The 19512-nt window shown below is 43.2% G+C and overlaps 1 protein-coding gene across 1 annotated transcript; it reads left to right on the forward strand.

Moving 5' to 3' along the window:
* The first annotated feature begins 1434 nt into the window (after positions 1–1434).
* On the forward strand, positions 1435–16424 carry mybl2b (v-myb avian myeloblastosis viral oncogene homolog-like 2b). Its single transcript, XM_083939224.1, has 15 exons — positions 1435–1576; positions 3305–3395; positions 3518–3589; positions 3704–3796; positions 7025–7245; positions 7344–7476; positions 7573–7632; positions 7722–7922; positions 10688–10960; positions 11047–11189; positions 12442–12541; positions 12632–12742; positions 15130–15189; positions 15964–16095; positions 16193–16424. Exons 1-15 carry the CDS (start codon positions 1557–1559, stop codon positions 16319–16321), a joined length of 1839 nt encoding a protein of 612 aa, XP_083795350.1. The 5' UTR covers positions 1435–1556; the 3' UTR covers positions 16322–16424.
* Positions 16425–19512: the final 3088 nt, after the last annotated feature.

A 19512-nucleotide genomic window follows, 5' to 3' on the forward strand; every position in this document is an offset into this window, starting at 1 on the left:
TATACAACAAAAATGTGAGTGCACATGGTGTTAAAAGCACAAATAGAAAGAAGGAAACAGCTGACAAGAATGAAAATAGGACACAGGACTGGATAAAACTTTATATTTAACAGGAAAAAGTGGAATGGACGAGTGTGAATGTGGACAAACAAAGTGTAGAACATGTATTGAGGAAGTGTGAGAATGAGGTTGGCTGCTGGCTCCGTCCTGGGGGTCCAGCTGGACTCTTTGGTGTCGGTGTCTGGAAGGAGGATGCTGTCTAAACTGCACAGCATCCTGGACAACAACTCTCACCCTCTCCACCAGCTGCTGACCTCCAGCAGAAGCACCTTCAGCCACATACTCATTCTCCCCCGGTGTAACACTGAACGCTGGAGGAAGTCTTTTCTTCTGGCGGCCATCAAACTGTGTAATTCATCTACAGGTCAGGTAAGGAACAGTGGAGACGCTGTATCCTGAGCAAATGTCACTTTATATCACTTTATATCATCACTGCATCACTTTATTCAGTTGTACTGTCACTTACTTCAGTAAGTAATGCTGCTATACTACACTGTCACTTTATATCATCACTACATCACTTTATTTATTTATTTAATGGTACTGTAACTATCTGCTGCTACACTTACTGTGCTTTAGGACATGCTGCTACATTTCACTATGGTTTACTGTAACTTACTGTAACTTACTGTAACTTACTTCAGTAAGAAATGCTGCTACACTTAACACTGTTATCAATATATAAAATATAATCGCTCCTTATCACTTACTTAGTTTGTACTTATTTTATTTCATATGCTGCTAAACTGCACGCTGCGTATTGTTGTATATTGTATTTACCTACGTTTAACCACAATGTCTGTTGCACTCTGTCACATTAGTTATTGTTTGATTTATTTTACGTTAGCTTTATTTTTCATTTGATTTATGTTTTTATGCTTATTGTCACTCTGATCCTTTCCCACCTTTGTATTGAAACTGTTGCACAAAAACTTCCCTCGGGATAAATAAATAAAGCTTCTTGAATCTTGAATCTGGAAGTGCAGAGAGCAGGAAGAGGGTGGCGTCTGGGAGGCAGACATCAGGAGAGGGTGTGTCACTTACACAGAAGGCATCAAGTATTTAAAGCAAACAGGATTATTAAAATAATTTAGTGTTTATGTCACCTAATTTTAATGCATGATTTCCCTATTTTATTTAAGCACCCATTCATTGTATTTCCTCTTTATTTCCATGTAAAAACACACATCTGGTAGTGTTACACACTCCCATGCAGCTGGTGGCGGTATGCACCAAAGCAAGTCACGGCTGCAACCCGCCAATAAACACAAAGAAGAAGAAGAAGGAAGGCGCGAGATAGAAATAGAGGAGCGCGCACTCTCCAGCTTTGCATTACAGGCGCTGTAACTTCACCCTTCAACACAATAACAGCACCGGCACCCCGAGACAAGAAACGCGCGGAATATAACCAAACATCACCAAAGTAAACACGCACATGTCGTGCAGCGGCAGCAGGACGAACCACTTTTGACCCTAAGCAACAGAAACGGAGGGAAATGTCTTGGTGGCCGCGCAGGTAAGCTTTTTAATTATTGTCTCACGATTCAACAGCAGCATTAGCAGCTCTTCTTTTTGACTTTATCATTCATATGTCTTTAGTTTTACTTTGTTAGATGATTTGCTTGTTGTCCAACTCTTACTCTTTACTCGGGAGCTCTTCACCAACTCTCGTCTGTGCCGCCTGTTTTTGTAGAATCGCGATAAACATGGATCCGTATTTCATTTTAACGCCAGACACTTCAATAACAGCAATCAAATAGATATGTCATGACGTTATACTTTGCCAAACAGTTGTTTATGCATATGAGATCGTCGCCACGTAACATTTAAACACAGAAATAAACCTGATAATCAAGTCGCCCTCGCCACACCGTGCATAAGGGCGAGCCAGTCTCTGTCAGCTTCAGTGGTGCACATCACAGCCAGGGGTTTGGTGGTAGATGAGTTATAACCATGAAGGGAGTGGGTAAACATACATCTTTTTATTACTGTGTCATGCACAAGTATTATGTCCAGCCCGAATAGGCTTACGAGACACCATTATTCTGAAATAAAAGATACCAAACTCCTGCATATTCAGGTGTCTTTCTGACTAATAGGTGGGTATACTGTAAACTCCCAGGCAGTGGCGTGCACAGACTTTTTGAAGGGAAGGGAAAAGGGGGGGAAAAGGCACATATAGTGCATACTTGCCACGGAAGAGGGCACTTTAGCACACGTTTTGGCGCCTAGATGGCACTTATACACGCTTTTTGGCTTTGAGAGAGCACTTTAGCACACATTTTGGTTCCTAAAGGGCATTTTAGCGCGCTTTTTGTCTCCTAGAGGGCACTTTAACACGCGTTTTGGTTCCTAGAGGGCATTTAGCACACATTTTGGCTCCTAGAGGGCACTTGAGCACACATTTTGGCTCCTAGAGGGCACTTGAGCACACATTTTGGCTCCTAGAGGGCACTTTAGCACGTTTTTTGGCAGAGAGAGAGCACTTTAGCACACATTTTGGCGCCTAGATGGCACTTTAGCACGCTTTTTGGCTCCTAGAGGGCATTTTAGCACACGCTTTGGCTCCAAGAGGGAACTTTATAACACGTTTTGGTTCCGAGAGGGCATATTAGCACGCTTTTGGCTCCTAGATGGCACTTTTACACGCTTTTTGGCTCCTAGAGGGAACTTTAGCATACATTTTGGCTCCTAGAGGGAACTTTAGCACACAATTTGGGCTCAGAGAGGGCACTTTAGCACGCTTTTTGGGTCAGAGAGAGCACTTTAGCACACATTTTGGCGCCTAGATGGCACTTATACACGCTTTTTGGCTTTGAGAGAGCACTTTAGCACACATTTTGGTTCCTAAAGGGCATTTTAGCACGCTTTTTGTCTCCTAGAGGGCACTTTAACACGCGTTTTGGCTCCTAGAGGGCATTTAGCACACATTTTGGCTCCTAGAGGGAACTTTAGCACACATTTTGGCTCCTAGAGGGCACTTGAGTACACATTTTGGCTCCTAGAGAGCACTATAGCATGCTTTTTGGCACCTAGAGGGCATTTTAGCACACATTTTGGCTCCAAGAGGGAACATTATCACACATTTTGGCTCCTATAGGGCACTTTAGCATATTATTCGACAATTGGGCCATAAGGGGGGGCAATCGTCTCCCCCTCCCCCCTGTGCACGCCACTGCTCCCATAATAATGGGTGGGTATACCCTCCACCACACCACTGATCACAGCTGTTTGTTTTTCTCAGTGACGATGGAGAGGAGGCCACGCATCAAGATACTGATTCGGACGAGCAGAGAGATGGTGGGAAAGTGAAGGTGAAATGGACACAAAAAGAGGTGATTGTCTTGACATGTCCCAGTAATTTGCATGTTGTCTCAATGACTTCTGACCCAGTCTAAGTAAATACTGACTCTGCAGTACAGGGGACATTAAAATGCTTATACGTTTGTGTTTGCAGGATAACAAGCTCAAGGCACTGGTTCAAAAACTGGGAACAAATGATTGGAAGGGTATTGCTAGCCACATGCCAGTGAGTCTGATGATCAGTTTTGTTGTTGTTAGTAAGCTTCAGGGCTGCTATTTTATGTCAAAAGGAATCTCATTTAATGTTTTGAAGCTTCTTTGCTTGTTTTGTTTCACTTAGAATCACACCGAACACCAGTGTCAGCACCGCTGGTGTAAGGTCCTGGATGCAGAATTGATTAAAGGCCCTTGGACCAAAGAGGAGGATGAGAAGGTAGGTCACTCGTTAGGTAGCAGTGCAAATAAGGATGAGCGATAATTCAATATGATCATTTAGCATCTTTTAACAAAATTGTTTTGTGATGAAATCATACATCAAGATAATGTGAAACACAATTACATCATCGTCTAAATTTATAATAACAAGCACACACTAACTCAAATGTCTCAGAAAATCTGATGTGAAGAATTTTAGGAGTTATATATCTGATCTTTATAACAAGTTAATTATCTTGTGATCTTGAGATAACGGCATAAAAAAAGAGTGAGCACGTCCGTTTTAGGCTTCCGTAGGAATGATATAAGAGCGTACTCACACTGTCCTTCCGCACCGCGACCCGGGCTTTAGGGTACTTGTCCCCCCTCCCTCTCCCCCCGCGCCCCAGCCCCGTTTGTACTCACACTGCCTGGGCCTCGGCCAATGCTTCTTGCTGTCCATACGACATCACGCCGTAACACATCAAAGGCATTGATCGCGTGTGTGTGGCTTTGTTTACAAATCTTTCCACAGACCTCTGAGTTTTTGTGCGTCTTGTCGACTGATTTTAAATATTTTCATCCGACCAAATCTGCAGTAAACACTCCACCTCCGCATCACATCAACGTGAACCTTTCACCGCCATTGTTGTTGTTGTTAAATGTCCGTGCATGGTCCGTCCTTCTATTTACATGTCCGAACAGGCGCACCTAACGCTACTGCCGTAGGGCTCGTGCTCGTACACGTACACGTGCGCACGCTCGTGATCGTACATGCACCTCTTTCCACGGCCCGCTGTCCGCAGTTATGCGTGGAACGGGTGCACTCACACTGCTTAAAGGTACTAGGCTTTAGCTGAAAAAACGGTTTTGGCCCCGGCCAGAAGGACAGTGTGAGTACGCCCTAAGAGGACAGAAGATATTGGCCACATTGTCCGGGGGTTTAAAATTTGACTAGGTTGACAGTATGCCAAGTATGAGAAGACCGTAGACTGTATAAAAAAATGGACCTAGCCTCTCTCTCTCGAGGTCGTTCTCTAAACTCGATCCAATCGTCCTCGCCTATGGGAGTCACCATCTTGTCAGACTCCGCCTCGTTTCCTCTGACCAAAAAAGGGCATGTATGTGATGTTGGGGGGAGGGAGATGCGTCCATTTGGCTGACGTATGTCTCCGAGGGGAAATGAGGGCTAGAGGCTAGCTGTCACTCAAGAGGCCACGCCCCTAATTATTCCTAAACTTAATAAAAACCAGCCTAGTATAAAAAAATTCACCCCCCTCAGTGTTGTCATGAAGATATGACCTAAACATACAGACTAGAATGTTTTTGAACCAGACCTTAAACTGGTTTAATTATGCTGTGGAAACGGCCTGTTTCACATGGGGGTCAATGAGAAACTGCTCTATTATATCCCCAAAGCAATTTCAGCCAAAAGCAACTGGACTTGGATATTTGTCGAAGACGTTTCACCTCTCATCCAAGAGGCTTCATCAGTTCATGTACGCATCTGACCAGGCTGGGACTAGTCCAACTAACTGGTGTGTTGATCGAGGTATTTAACCTCTCAAGGCCGATGATGTCACTGGAACCCTTTGTGCTCCAAGTGCCAACGACCGTCGTCAGAGTGACAGTTGTTGGTGGGAAGTTGGTTTGGACTTCGTTTGTGCTCTATTGAGTCTGAACGACAGTCGTTGGAGTCACAGGAGGCCATGTGTGAACAGTTGTTCTTTGAGGTTAGATTGTTGAATGAAGGGATGAAAGGGCCGCATTGTAAATTGGAGATAAGAGGTCTCTCAGACCTCCTCAGATGGTTTCTCTACTTTTGCATAGATGGCTTCTTTTACTCCTCTTTCAAACCATCTGTCCTCTCTGTCCAGGATGTGGACATTGTTGTCATCAAAGGAGTGGGCTTTCTCCTTGAGGTGTAAGTGGACAGCAGAGTCCAGGCCTGAGGAGTTAGCTCTCCTGTGTTGGGCCATGCGTTTATGCAGTGGTTGTTTTGTTTCTCCAATGTAGAGATCTTTGCAGTCCTCGTTGCATTGGACAGCATAAACCAGATTGCTTTTGTGGGTGTGTGGTGGTGTGTCCTTGGGATGTACTAGTCTCTGTCTGAGTGTGTTACTGGGTTTGAATTACACAGGGATGCAGTGTCCGTTTAAGATCCTCCTGAGTTTCTCTGATACCCCAGCCACATACGGGATGACTATGTTGTTTCTCTTGTTTTCTTTTTCTTTCTCAACCACTTTAGTTTTCTTTCTGGAAGCAGCTGCGAGTTGTGAGGGCGCCTCTTAGGTGCTTGCGTTCTTCCCCTGGGGCCTGTGAGCTGATGGGTACGTTATCAGCTCTGTGTTGCAGGGTTCTGATAACTCCAAGTTTGTGCTCCAGGGGGGTGGTGAGAGTCAAACAGTAGATATTAAACTGTGTGAGTGGGTTTTCTGTAAACCCCAATGTGGAGGCTCCTGTCATTCTTCATATGGACAACACAGTCTAAGAAAGGCAAACTATTGTCCTTAACTTCTTCTCTGGTGAACTTGATGTTTCCGTCCTCAGAGTTTATATGTTCAGTAAAAGTTTGCACCTCTTTGGATTTGATTTTACCCCATGTGTCGTCCACATATCTGAACCAACGGCTCTGTGTTATTCCTTTGAAGGAGTTCAAAGCCTTGTCCTTTACCTCCTCCATGTATAAATTTGCCCCAATAGGGGATACTGGTGAACCCATGGCACAGCTGTGTTTTTGTCTGTAAAAAGTGCCATTAAACTGGAAATATGTGGTGTTCAGGCACAAATCCAGAGATTGGCAAATGTGGTCTGGTTTGAGATTTGTTCTGTTGTGTAAGGAGTTGTCCTGTGTGAGCCGCTCTCTTACCGTGGCCAAGGCCTCCGTGGTTGGAATACAGGCGAACAAGGAAGTCACGTCATAGGATACCATGGTTTCAACTGGATCCATTTTTATATCTCGGACTTTGTTCACAAAGTCTATGGAGTTTTGGATGTGGTGTGGGGTGTATTGGCAACGTGCTTGGCAATGTTATAAGTGACAGAGTTTATGCTGCTGACAGAGGGCCTGAGCGGGGCCCCTTCTTTATGGATTTTTCGGAGTCTATTATGAAACATGCCCCTAGTGGACACTCTGAGAACTGCAGTTTTGGCTCTTCCGTATTGGATCAACCAGGAAGTAGCTGTGGTGGGGGCTTGGATAAAACAGAATGAATTGTAATTCAGATGCGTACCTCTCATCCTTCAGGTTTTAGAGCTCGTAAATCTCTACGGGAACAAACAATGGGCGACGGTGGCCAAACATCTTAAGGGCAGACTAGGGAAACAATGCAGAGAGCGTTGGCACAACCATCTCAATCCCGATGTGAAGAAGTCATCATGGACAGCAGAGGAGGACCTCATCATCTTTAAGGCTCACTGCCTGCTCGGGAACCGCTGGGCCGAGATTGCCAAGCTGCTCCCAGGAAGGTAAATACCCTCTGTCTACGTCGGCTCAGAAGATGAGTTTGAGTTTTGATTGTTTACATGGCTCTCTAAAGAACTCATGTCCTAATATTTATTCACAGAACGGATAATGCGGTCAAGAATCACTGGAATTCGACTATCAAACGCAAATTGGACGTAGGCTTCTATGCCGGGGAGGTCTTAAGGCCAAATGAACTTGAAGAGCTTTTGGCCCGTGTTAATAAAGATGTCAAGGTGGGCTGTCTTTCCATGATGTTCTCCTCCTAAGATGAATGTAGTGTTAAACAAAGCAAGCAGTGTTGAAAATGTTGTGTTTTTTTTATTACACAGATACCCAGTTGCTCTCAAGATGGTGCAGAAAAGGATCCAGAGCAGAATACGCACCCTGCAGTAAGCAACCAGTCGTTAGTGGATGGGGGGGGAAAAGAGTATTACACAACAGTGATCATGTCTTTAATGTTTACATTTACCAATTGCAGGAGATGCCTGTCCCCGTTAAAACTGAAGTGAGCGACGCAGGGCCATCAAAAGCTGCATCCTCTCCCAAGGAGAGTTTAAGTCCCAAGAGTGAAGCAGACTCCACAGGAGAAGTGTCCATGACCAACTGGGTGGTGGACAGCTCTGGCTTTCTCTCCCCTACTGGCCCAGCACTGAAGGAAGTGCTGGACATGGTGGATGGGGTAAGTTCAAGTTCAAGGAGTAATTCAAACCTGTATCCAATAGCTGTCTATGGCGAGAATCTTTAACATTTAATCAGTAGTGGTAATAATAAATGTAAATATCAACAGTTTTTGACAACTTAGAATTCCAAGCAAACATCCAAATAATAATAATATATTAATTAAGTATTTAAGTAAGTTCATATCTCACTAATCAACATTTTAATTCTTACTATAATTGTCTACATCTTACTATATACGAGGAGCTCTTTTCCAAAACGCTATAAATCCATTTTAATAGTTTTCAGGAAAATGACATTTTTTACCCAGACCCACACATTTGGTTAATATTCAATGTATCTTTTTCAAAATGGTTCATGGCTCAGTCTGAACATGTTGAACGGACGGAAGAAACCAAAAACTCTCCCGCTTCAGAGCGCCGCCATGTTGGATCGCATTGAACGCTCACTGAATTCTGATTGGTCGAGAGGACGTATTGCATTTAGGCTAAAAATAGGTTTGGCGCTGGTCGCGGTTTGGACAGGAACTGCATCTTGCGGACCATTTTAAACAGGGAAATACAGAGATTTGGCAGAAACACTGATGAAGCAGTGAAAAGGTTCTGTAAACAGCAAAGTGGCTCAAACTCATTTTTTTTTTTTTTTGGCTTTTATCTCGTCTTGGAAAAGAGCTCTTCATATACATTTGTGATATCTGTAATTTTATTGCAGGTCAACTTTTACCATTGACTTCTAATCAAGCTCAGTTACAGATATCTATTATACGGCTATTAAACGGCTGCATATATATAAAAAACACCTGTCGTTAAAACAGTTCTAATAAAAGGTTTCTCAGCTGTTTTTGTAGTATTAGGTGTCCTTAATAACATACTAAACGTCTACAAAAGTTTGACCACTAGAGAGGTGTAATGTTCAAGATGGAGTAAAATATGGTCAGGAAGCCCTTAAAATACCTAACTCCTTCATTATTTGACCTAGACGAGTGATCTTGGTGTCTGACCCTATGTTTTCTGGGTCTATGAATCCATTGGTCTAAATTGCACTGACACCATTGCATACTTATGGAATACACGATTTTGTTAGATCAGTGGTTCTCAAACTTTTTTCAGTAATGTACCTCCTTTGGAATATTTTTTTCAGTAATGTACCCCCTGACAACGCAAAAACAGTTTTGTTAGGGGGGGGGGGGGGTCTTTATAAAGCCTTTAAAATACCAAAACACTTGCTACTGCTACATTTCAACCATAAATCGTGATTGCATTTGTTTACGGCAGTGGAAAAAAAATGCCAAAGATAAAATGGGGAATTAGGATCCATGCATGAATAATATTTGAGTAATGATTATATATTTTTTTAGTCTCATGTACCCCTGCAGTACTCCAAAGTACCCCCAGAGGTACATGTACCCTGGGAAATACTGTTTTAGATAACTGTAAGGTTTTATCTCTGTGTGGGGTGAACCAGAGATGTAAACAGTTTTGCATAGGTCATGGAACTCAGTGCCTGTTTTTAGACACATACCCTTTTTTTTTTTGCTAAAACAAAGACTTGATGTTCAATGTAAAAGTTATTGTCCCCAAAGGTAACTTAAATTTGAGTTTTTGAACTTTTGATCATGAACAACTCTGAATGAGCCTGAACAGAGGCCTGTGTGTGGACCCTCTAAAATGGTCACTTTCAATAAGGTAATACATACAGTCGAGATCAAATTTAGAGAACCAGGTATGAATTCTTGAGTTATTGTGAAATACTGTTATTTTATATTGTTCAGAATATCCGCTGTGGCTACACCACTGCTGTACTACAACAAAAACATTTATTTTGTGAAAAAAAGCAGTGAGCAACATTATAGAACAGTAACCATTGTCTCAGAAGAGAAGATTTTAATAACGTTCTCTTCGGGCTATAGGATTAAAAAATGAACAGGAAGTGTAGAGGCCACACCTTTGAATGACTTAAGCACGGAGCGTACCTACGGTCCCCGGGTCCTATGTTCCCTGCGCTTTGTATGTGATCATCTCAGGGCGCACTCGCACTGTCTTTCCGCACCACGCCCCGTGCTTTAGGGTACTTGTCCCCCCCTCCCTCTCCCCCCGCTGGCCAGCCCGTTTGTACTCCCACTACCTGGGCCACGGCCCGGTTGAGAGAGGTGGGCTTTAGTGAAGCACGGATTCACATCTACAGGCATGAGTGCGCACATGTACGAGCGCGAGCACTGACAGCGGTCCTGATGTCAACTTATATGCGTCAATTGTTCTCCACGACGGATGTAAAAAAGATGCCGCCATAGGATTTGCGGTGGTTTGATGCGGAGGTGAAGTGTTTACTGCAGATTTGGTCAGGTGAAAATGTTAAATAACAGTCTGACAAAACTAAATCTCCAAAAGGGGTGATGATGTGTAAGCAAGAGGCATTCGGGCCGCGGCCCAGATCATTTCAGTAATGTGAGTACAAGCGGACCTTGGCTGCGGGGAGAGTGGGAGGGGGACAATCACCCTAAAGCATGGGACGCGGTACGAATGGACAGTCTGAGGGCGCTATAAAATTCAGCTATATACCATAAAGGAGTCCTGGATCATTTGAACCATATTAAGTTATGGAAGATATAAGCCTCTTGTGACTATTTTCTTTGCATGTTTTAAACTTTTATTACACTTTACGTTTATGGCACCTCCAGAAAAAAGCTTTAAAACATGTGGTTGATTTTAATATTTCATATTGACTAGATGTCCCACCAACAAGTAAAATGTCTCCCTGCTATATCAGGACCTTGATGGCTGGTGCAACTTAGCAGCCTTCGACCTGCCTGTGGACAGTCCGAGCCCTGAGCGCCACCAGTTTCGTCTGGAGGGCAGCGCCTTGCAAGAGTTGAGCAAAGGCAGCAAGGGGGAACTCATTCCCATCTCTCCTGGAGGGGTCACGCCGCCCTCAAGACTAAACCCCCAGAGCCGGAAACGCATCGCCTTGTCTCCTGATGCCAATAACTCCACGACTCCCAAGAGAACACCTGTGAAAATCTTGCCCTTTTCTCCATCTCAAGTACGTAACTAAGTCCTGCAGCACTGACTTTGCTTGCTGCTGATAGTTTTGCATGAGAGGGTTCATTAACTTATGTGTTGTTCCAGTTCCTCAACATGTGGACCAAGCAGGACACTCATGACCTAGAGAATCCGTCCCTCACATCCACGCCAGTGTGCAGCCAGAAAGCCATTGTCACTACTCCATTACAGCGTGACAAGACCCCCCTCACCCTGAAGGAACACTCTGCGTAAGTGGTCTCCAAATAGTGATGGGTTCCAATAGCTGGTTCAGTTTTGGATCCAGTTAAGCTTTGATGCTAATGAACAAAACTCTGATCTCTCCCCTCACTCTCACTCAAGAGCAATCACAAACATGCACAGATCCCATACTAACATCTGATATCAGGTCCATACTGGCTCAAATAGCCAGTTCAGGTAACAGTGACAATGGGGCCAATCTATTCAACGTGATTATGTATGTATTTATTTATTTTTTACAAGTTAGAAGGGCAGCGTTTAAAGAAATACTTTACCCTGAAAATGACCGTTTAATTAAATATTTCCTTAAACTTGTTCTGCCTCCACGGTGAACGGAGAATCAGAAAAACTTTGATGCATTGAAGTAAAAGCCGTCCTATTTAAACACGTGCATTTCACAAAAACTTTACTATTTACAACTCTGCTTTATAAACACACTTGTCTGGACTGATGCACTGATAGGAAATGTGGAAATTAGTCAAATCACACTTGTATCCTTAATTACATTTTAGATATCTACAATTTCTCCTACTCAAATTGTAATCTTACTAGTCAGAATGATAATTACGGTAAAGATATCCACAGTAACATTCTTACTAGTAAAAATGATATGTCTAGATATCTAAAACCCTAATAACCCAAAATACAGTATCAGTAAGTTGCCGTTTTAACATTAAATAGCTAGTAAAAGTAAAAGCAAAAGCCGTCCTATTCAAACACGTGCAATTCACAAAAACTTTACTATTTACAACTCTGCTTTATAAACACACTTGTCTGGACGTACATTGACAGGAAATGTGCGTGTGTGCGCAAGCTTCTCAGACGATTAGCTGAAATGAAGGCATGGGACAGTCTACGGCAAGCGATTTTAACATTTAGTCAAATCACACTTGTATCCTTAATTACATTTTAGATATCCATAATTTCTCCTACTCAAATTGTAATCTTTCTAGTCAGAATGATAATTAAAGATATCCACAATAACATTCTTACTAGTAAAAATTATGTCTAGATATCTAAAACCCTAATAACCCAAAATACAGTATCAGTAAGTTGCCGTTTTAACATTAAATAGCTAGACTGGATATGTAATGCCGATATCTGTAATTCACTTCTTCCTATTCACAAAGAACATTTCAGATATCCACAACGTCACCTTACTAGTATAAATGACGCTTAATACGATTTGATACAGGATTCAAAAAGATTTTAATTTGATTTTGACATTTTGTTTTTATGTAGATTTGTCACACCCAACCACAAGTCCGATCTCTGTACGACCCCACGAACTCCAACGCCATTCAAAAATGCCATGGAAAAGTATGGGCCTCTGCAGTACCTGGTGAGTATCTGTGATGGCCGGCGAAAAGCACTGAGTTTACCTCCATGCATTACACTGCATTAACACTTTTTTTCTGCTGTGTCACCTTAGCCTCAGACACCGAACCTTGAAGACGACATAAACGAGGTCATCCTGAGAGACTCTGGCATCGACTTAGTTGTTTCACGTTCCACTCCGCCTGAGCAAAGACGCAAAACAATGGTAACTAAAAATCACAACAACCTTTACCAACAGCACGGCATGTAGTTCATCCCGTATATCAGATAAAAATAATACTGTTGTTTATTTAATATATCTGTTTTTGATGGTCTTTAATTAACGCTCTTTGAAGGTTAAATTAAATGTTATGTCAATTGAGAGGTGAGCCATTAGAACGAACGAGAAATTGATGTTTTTGTTGGACAGCAGCAGAAAGTACAGATAGAAAGTTGGCTTCAAAATAGACGTGGGGAATAAAATCGTTGCAGGTAATGCAATGTGTAATATGCTTGAATGGATAAAAAACGTCATGGGAGGTGTATTTTTAAATCCTGAAAACCTTATTGCTTATTCCCAGGTTTGGAAAAGTCATGGAATTAAACAAAGTAATATAATTTTGTTGTGTTTAATTAAATTAGTCTAATCTTACTTCCCACATAATGTAATGTAACAGTGACTTTATTTTCTGTAGCTGTTGCAGGAACGTACCTCTATTGTGTCGATGCGTGACGTTTTGTTTACCATAATGATTGCATCTCTTCCTCCATGTTTGCCTGCGAGCTGAAATTATGTTGAAATCGAGTTTAAAACTGATGTGTTTGAATAAGTCATGACCGAAAGAACGAGGTCCTAGGTACAAGCGGCTGAAATGGGTTTCCTCAGGAGGGGGGCTGGAGTCTCCCTTAGAGAGAGGGGGAGAAGTTCAGCATCCGTGAGGAACTCGGAGTAGAGCCGCTGCTCCTTTGCGTTGAAAGGAGCCAGTTGATGTGGTTCAGGCATCTAGTAATGATGAACCCTGGGCGCCTCCCTAGGGAGGTGTTCCAGGCACGTCCAGCTGGGAGGAGGCCTCGGGAAAGACCCAGGACCAGGTGGAGAGATTATATCTCCACACTGGCCTGGGAACGCCTCAGGATCCCCCAGTTAGAGCTGGTTAATGTGGCCCGGGAAAGGGAAGTTTGGGGTCCCCTGCTAAAGCTGCTGCCCCCGCAACCCGACCCCAGATAAGAGGTTGAAGATGAGATGAGATGAGATGATGGAATAATGCCGGGCATTGAAGAGTCATGAAATATTATTTAGAGTACAGGGTTCATATTTATGGTGCTGACGTACATCCAGAAGTGCTTGTAAAGCTATTTATAAGAAAAAATACATAAAGGGCAATATACTGACGATACCTTTAGTTGGAATTGTTTGAAATTAATATGAACATAAACAACTGTTTGAAACAGGTTGCTAGTTTTCATACAATAATCAAATTCAGATTGAACTGTACTGTACAGTTATGTTTGTGAACTTTATAATTTTATTATGGTTCTTTGAAAAGTTTGGAAATTTTGTCCACAAAAATGTGAGTAACTTGCATATTGTAAACAAAGCAGGTCTAAACACTAAACTCTCAATCCACAGAGAAATTCACACAGCCCTTATTAAGAAACTGATTTTAAACAAGCTGTCAGGACTTCTTTACTGTTGTCACAACTATACTTTATATATAGGTAGAAGGTGACGTGACATGACACTGCTGTTACAGTCATTGGGAAGACCCAGAAACACGGACCAATTAGAGCAGACTGGGCTTTTTCATGAGGGGGTTTTAAAGAGACAGGCGCTAAAACGAGCGTTTCAGACAGAGGGTGAATGCAGGGATATCCAGACAGACAGGATGAGAAAAATACTTTTTTTTAAACATTAAAGCATTTAAATACTGTATTTTCTAATATGAACCTGAAAAAAGGCTTAATGTGTGACTTTTAAAATCACAAAGGATGGTAGACTAGTAGCAAACTCATTTTCTGAACTTGAATGAGACATTATATTGATAGCAGCTAGCGCAGACTTAACGTCAGAGTTCGGATTTCTATAATGGTGCGTGCTAATGCTTAACACACTGTAATTCTAGCACGTAGTACGAGCTAGCCTTTGCATAATAGAGAATGAAGAGCAGGGGCAGTGTGACCTGTCCTTGAGAAATGTATATGATTTCTAAAGTTTGTGCTTATGATGATCAAGTACCTAAAGTAGTTTGTCTGTTAAACTAAAACTGTAGGAAGTGAATCTTGAAAAGTCTGACTGCTCAGTGGTGTTGCATATTTGCTGGTTGTCAGCTCCACACTGCTTCACTTTCACAAATTCACACCTTGGAGCTCTGCGTTACAGGGACAGTCTTCCACTTTTGGCCAGCAGACCACTGCAATGGAGTCACTGAGTGTGAAATCCCTTGTTTATCATCCCCCCCATCCGTTTACTCCTCACTTCTTCTGCCACCGCCTTCCAAGAATGCTTGGCACTAATGCCTTAACAGTAAAACTGTTCATGAACAGCTTGATGTCTGTACTTCATTATTAGCAATCTTGCTAAAGCTATTCACACCAATTTTCTTTGTTCCCCAGCATCGGCCTCCTATGAAGAAAGTGCGGAAATCACTGGCCCTAGATAACGTGGACTGCCAGGTAACATTAAAGTTAATGTGTTTTTAACCTGTCCTACGGAAACCCTAGAAGGTCATACATTACATACGTTTTATTTCCTCTGTTTCCCTGTGATAACGAGGTACTTTTCCTGTGTTTTCTCATGATAACGAGATCATTATTTTGAGATCTTGAGAAAACAAAAGGATAGTGTAGTCTATTAAATTATTGCAGGACACATCATTCAGTGTAGCAGTGTCAGGATCACATCACATATCTCTTCAATCAAGGCCTGAGACATGAAGCAGCTTTTGCTATTACAGGAAATGTTCAGTGTGTGTCATCTAAGGAGACGGTTAGTTAGGCTACAGCTTTAGCGGAGGCGTGAGTGAGCCTGATGTAATATATTATTGTTGACTTAAGTTAAAAAGCAACAAACAATGTCGTTAATGAGGACAACAACATAAATACCAGTGCAGGGAGTTTTAAAATGTGCACATAGATATACAGATTACAGTAAATGACCAACTGAAATCATCTGTCAGTGTTTTCCATAGTGTTCTTAAAGGTGTGAGTGTGGAAAAGTCTTTTATGAGGCATGACATGTTACGTGTGATGGGAATCTCAGGCCTATCACGTTTCATTCATTGTCTTTCAGATTAATTATCTTCAAAAATCTATCGACACATTTATCAAAACTCATCTTATTCCAACAGAGGAAATAAAATGTATGTATGCATGACCCTTTAGGACTTCTGTACTGTCCGTATATATTTGACAATTCCTAATTCCTCTTCCTCCTTTTTCCGACCACAGGAAGAACTCGTAGTGGTTTGTCTAGACTCCTCGTCCTGTTCCAGTAAGCGGCATGAAAACATTTTGGATCAGGGCTTCCTTTTGGGACCCAGTGACGGTGACATATTTCCCAGTGTGGTGCCCCCAGCTCCAGTGAGTTTAACCTTTAACCTTGAAAGGAATCCTCCTCAATGCAAAAATGATTTTATACTCTGACCTCCTGTGACTGTGAACGTTTCTCTCTCCTCAGATGTCAAAAGAATGGAAGAGGGTTGTTTGTGGACGAACTGAAGACCAGCTCATAATGACTGAGCACGCAAGACTCTTCCTTCGCTCACTTAAACCCCAAGCTACCAACCGAGCTCTGATTCTGTCCTGAGACATGCTTCATCTCTCAACTTGTTGACACAAACATGTTGCACTTGCAGAACTAAATGTAGATGTTTTTTTCACTATTTTCTTCTGCTGTTGTAATTTGTGGTGGAAAAAAGGAACAAGTGTAGATTTTGTACATTTTTTTAAAAAGTCATTAGCAATCAAAACACTGACAATGTACAGCCCTATGAACAATTTGAGAGAGAATTGTGCTTTTAGATTATCTCACTCCAATTAAACATCCATCCATCCATCTATCTTCAACTGCTTGTCCCTATCGGGGTCTCGGGGGGGCGCTGGAGCTGATCCCAGCTTACATCACGTGAGGCGGGGTACACCCTGGACAGGACGCCAGTCCAGACTTACACTTAGACTTCTCTTTATTGATCCTTTGCAGACCAATAAACTCTTAGCTAAATATTACAGAAAGTATATAAAACAGTAAACAATAATCTCTTAGTTAAATATATATGAAGTAGATAAAAGAATACAGGTAAAATAAAGATAAAAATATGACTGTATATGACAGAAATGAGCAGTAAGATTAAATTATTGCACTTAAGTGGTGGATAAAGTTCTTGCACAAAGAAAAGAAGATGAGTGTCCAGGTCTGTAAGAGTAGATTATTAATGTCACAGTGAGCGGCTCCCACTCCTTCCCTTCAGTCCTCTTTATTTCCTCCTCCCCCCGAGTGAGGAGTTGTAGAGGATGATTGCGGCCTGAGGGACGAAATGAGAACGTGGCTAAATTCTACTGAGCTGGACATTTGATGATGACACACGAAAGAAGAAGAAGCCTGAGGGACAAAGGAGTTCTCAAGCCTGTTGGTCCTACACTTGGGCAGGAGCAGCCTTCCACTGAACAGGCTCCTCTGGGTGCTGATGACGGTGTGCAGGGGGGGGGGCTGGCATTGTCCATAATGTCCAGCAGTTTGTCCAGTGTCCTCTCTGCCAACGTCAACAGTGACTCCAGTTTCATGCCGACCACGGAGCCGGCCCGCCTGATCAGTTTATCCAGTCTGGAGGTGTCCCTGGATATGCGATATGTTGAAGAACCGCAGTCTCCTCAGGAAGTACAACCTTCTTTGTGTCTACCTGTACAGGTGGCTGGTGTGTGTTGTCCAGTCCAGTTTATTGTCCAGCCTCAGCTCGAGGTATTTGTATGAGTCCACAGCCTCCACCTCAGCTCCCTTTAGCAGGACTGGTTGCAGTCTTGGTCATGAAGATCTATTGTAGTGGTTCCCCCAGTTCTGCAGCGCAGGTCTTCAGTAGTCTCACACACTAACTGAGCCTGATGCTTTCTCTGCTGTACTCTGTTCTGTGTTTTGTATTGAGGTGGGGGGGGGGGGGGGGGGGGGTCAAGGGCTGGTTAAACCTGTTGAAGAAGTCATTCAGCTTGTTCACCCTCTCAATTGTCCCCCTCTTTGGCTCTGGTCTTTGCGCGTGACCTGTGATTGTCCTTACACCTTCCCAGACCTCCCTCATGTTGTTCTCCCTCAGCGTCTGCTCCACCTTTCTCCTGTAGCTGTCCTTAGCTTCCCTCACATGGTGCTTCACCTCCTGCTGTGCTGCCTTCATGCCCTCCCTGTCCCTGCTCCTGAAGGCAGCCATCTTCTTGTGGAGGACAGCCTTGACTTCCCGCATTACCCATGGCCTGTTATTAGGGCAACAGCGGACAGTCTTGACAGGGGAGACCACATCTGCACAGAAGTTCGGGTACTCAGTCAGACAATGTGTCATCCCCTCTATGTCCTCACCGTGCGGGTCGATCATCACATCCCAGACTGTGGTGTTGTAACAGTCCCTCAGGGCACTTTCCATCTCTGGGGACCCCCTCCTGATGGTGCGAGTTGTCAGGCTGTTTTTGGACTGGGGGGGGGGGGGGTATACAGTGGCTGTAGGTGAACCAGGTTGTGATCAGAATGCCCCAGTGGGGGGAAGGGAGTCGCTCTGTATGCATCCCCTACATTAGCATACAGGAGATCAATTGTCCTGTTGTTTCTGGTGGGAAAGACTACAACCTGGTAAAAAACAGCCAAAGAAGAATCCAAAGTTGCATGATGATTAAAGTCCCCAGAAATGATCATAAATGCCTCAGGGTGCTGTGTCTGCAGCCTTGCAGTGACTCGGTGGATCTTGTCACAGGCAGTGGCTGTGTCCGCTCTGAGTGATGCGAACACGTGACTGAACTCCCTCTGCAGATAATATGGCCGTAGGCTAACAGCTAGCAGCTCGAGGTCCCGGCAACATGATACTTTCTTTACTGAGATGTGTTCGGGGTTACACCAGTGGTTGTTCAAATACACGATGAGTCCCCCAACTTTGCTTTTTCTGCTCGCCTTTGTGTCTGTCGGCTCTCACGGCAGTGAATCCTGGCAGGTCCACATTAACATCTGGTACGAGGTGGTTTAGCCATTTCTCTGTGACAGGGGCGCTCTGTGTGCATCGCGGGATGCACACAGAGCGCCCCTTCCCCCCAATTTGCCCCCCTAACTTTTGTGTTCTAAAAACTGTACTTGTAAAAACAAACCACCACAATGTCCACACAGGTTTTGGAAACAAACAATAAATTGGCCAAAAGTGAATAATTGCAAATATAATCTTAGGCCCCTGACCCACTCAGCCACGGCCCTGCATCAAAGGTGCAAAGCGGCGTTCACAGTCCAGCTCACACAGCGAGTCTGCTGGGGTGGAAAGAGTGAAGTGACTGACCTGCACCTGAAGGTGAAGTGAGTTTCCCCTGCTGAAGTGTAAACAAGCCAGTTTGACTTAAAGTTACATTTGTAATTAATGTCATGTTTGAAAGAATAAGAATTCCTTTATTAATCACACAAGCAGAAATAAAACATTTTCACTCTTATTTTATATTATTCAGGTTACACACACACAGGCACAAACAGGACCTATATACATGCAATTAATGGAGAGATGTCAAAGCGAGGGGGCTCCAGCCACCAGTCAACCCTCCGTTCATGGTCCACACGCACTCGAACCAGCGACCCTATGGTGATTTGTAAGAGCATGTTGCCCTTTGATTAGTTTTGGTTTTAGTGAAGACAAGAACAGCTTCATACAAAAGAGAGGGAGAGACCAGGAGGGTCAGAGCAGGAGAAGGCCAGAAAATGGCTATTCCAACTGGAAGAAGGCCACTTCCAAAGACAGTTGGTTCAGTGTACACGCCAAATCAGACCCGCAT

The sequence above is a fragment of the Echiichthys vipera genome (genome assembly GCF_963691815.1).
Source record: "Echiichthys vipera genome assembly, chromosome: X".
In the NCBI taxonomy this organism is placed as follows: domain Eukaryota; kingdom Metazoa; phylum Chordata; class Actinopteri; order Perciformes; family Trachinidae; genus Echiichthys; species Echiichthys vipera.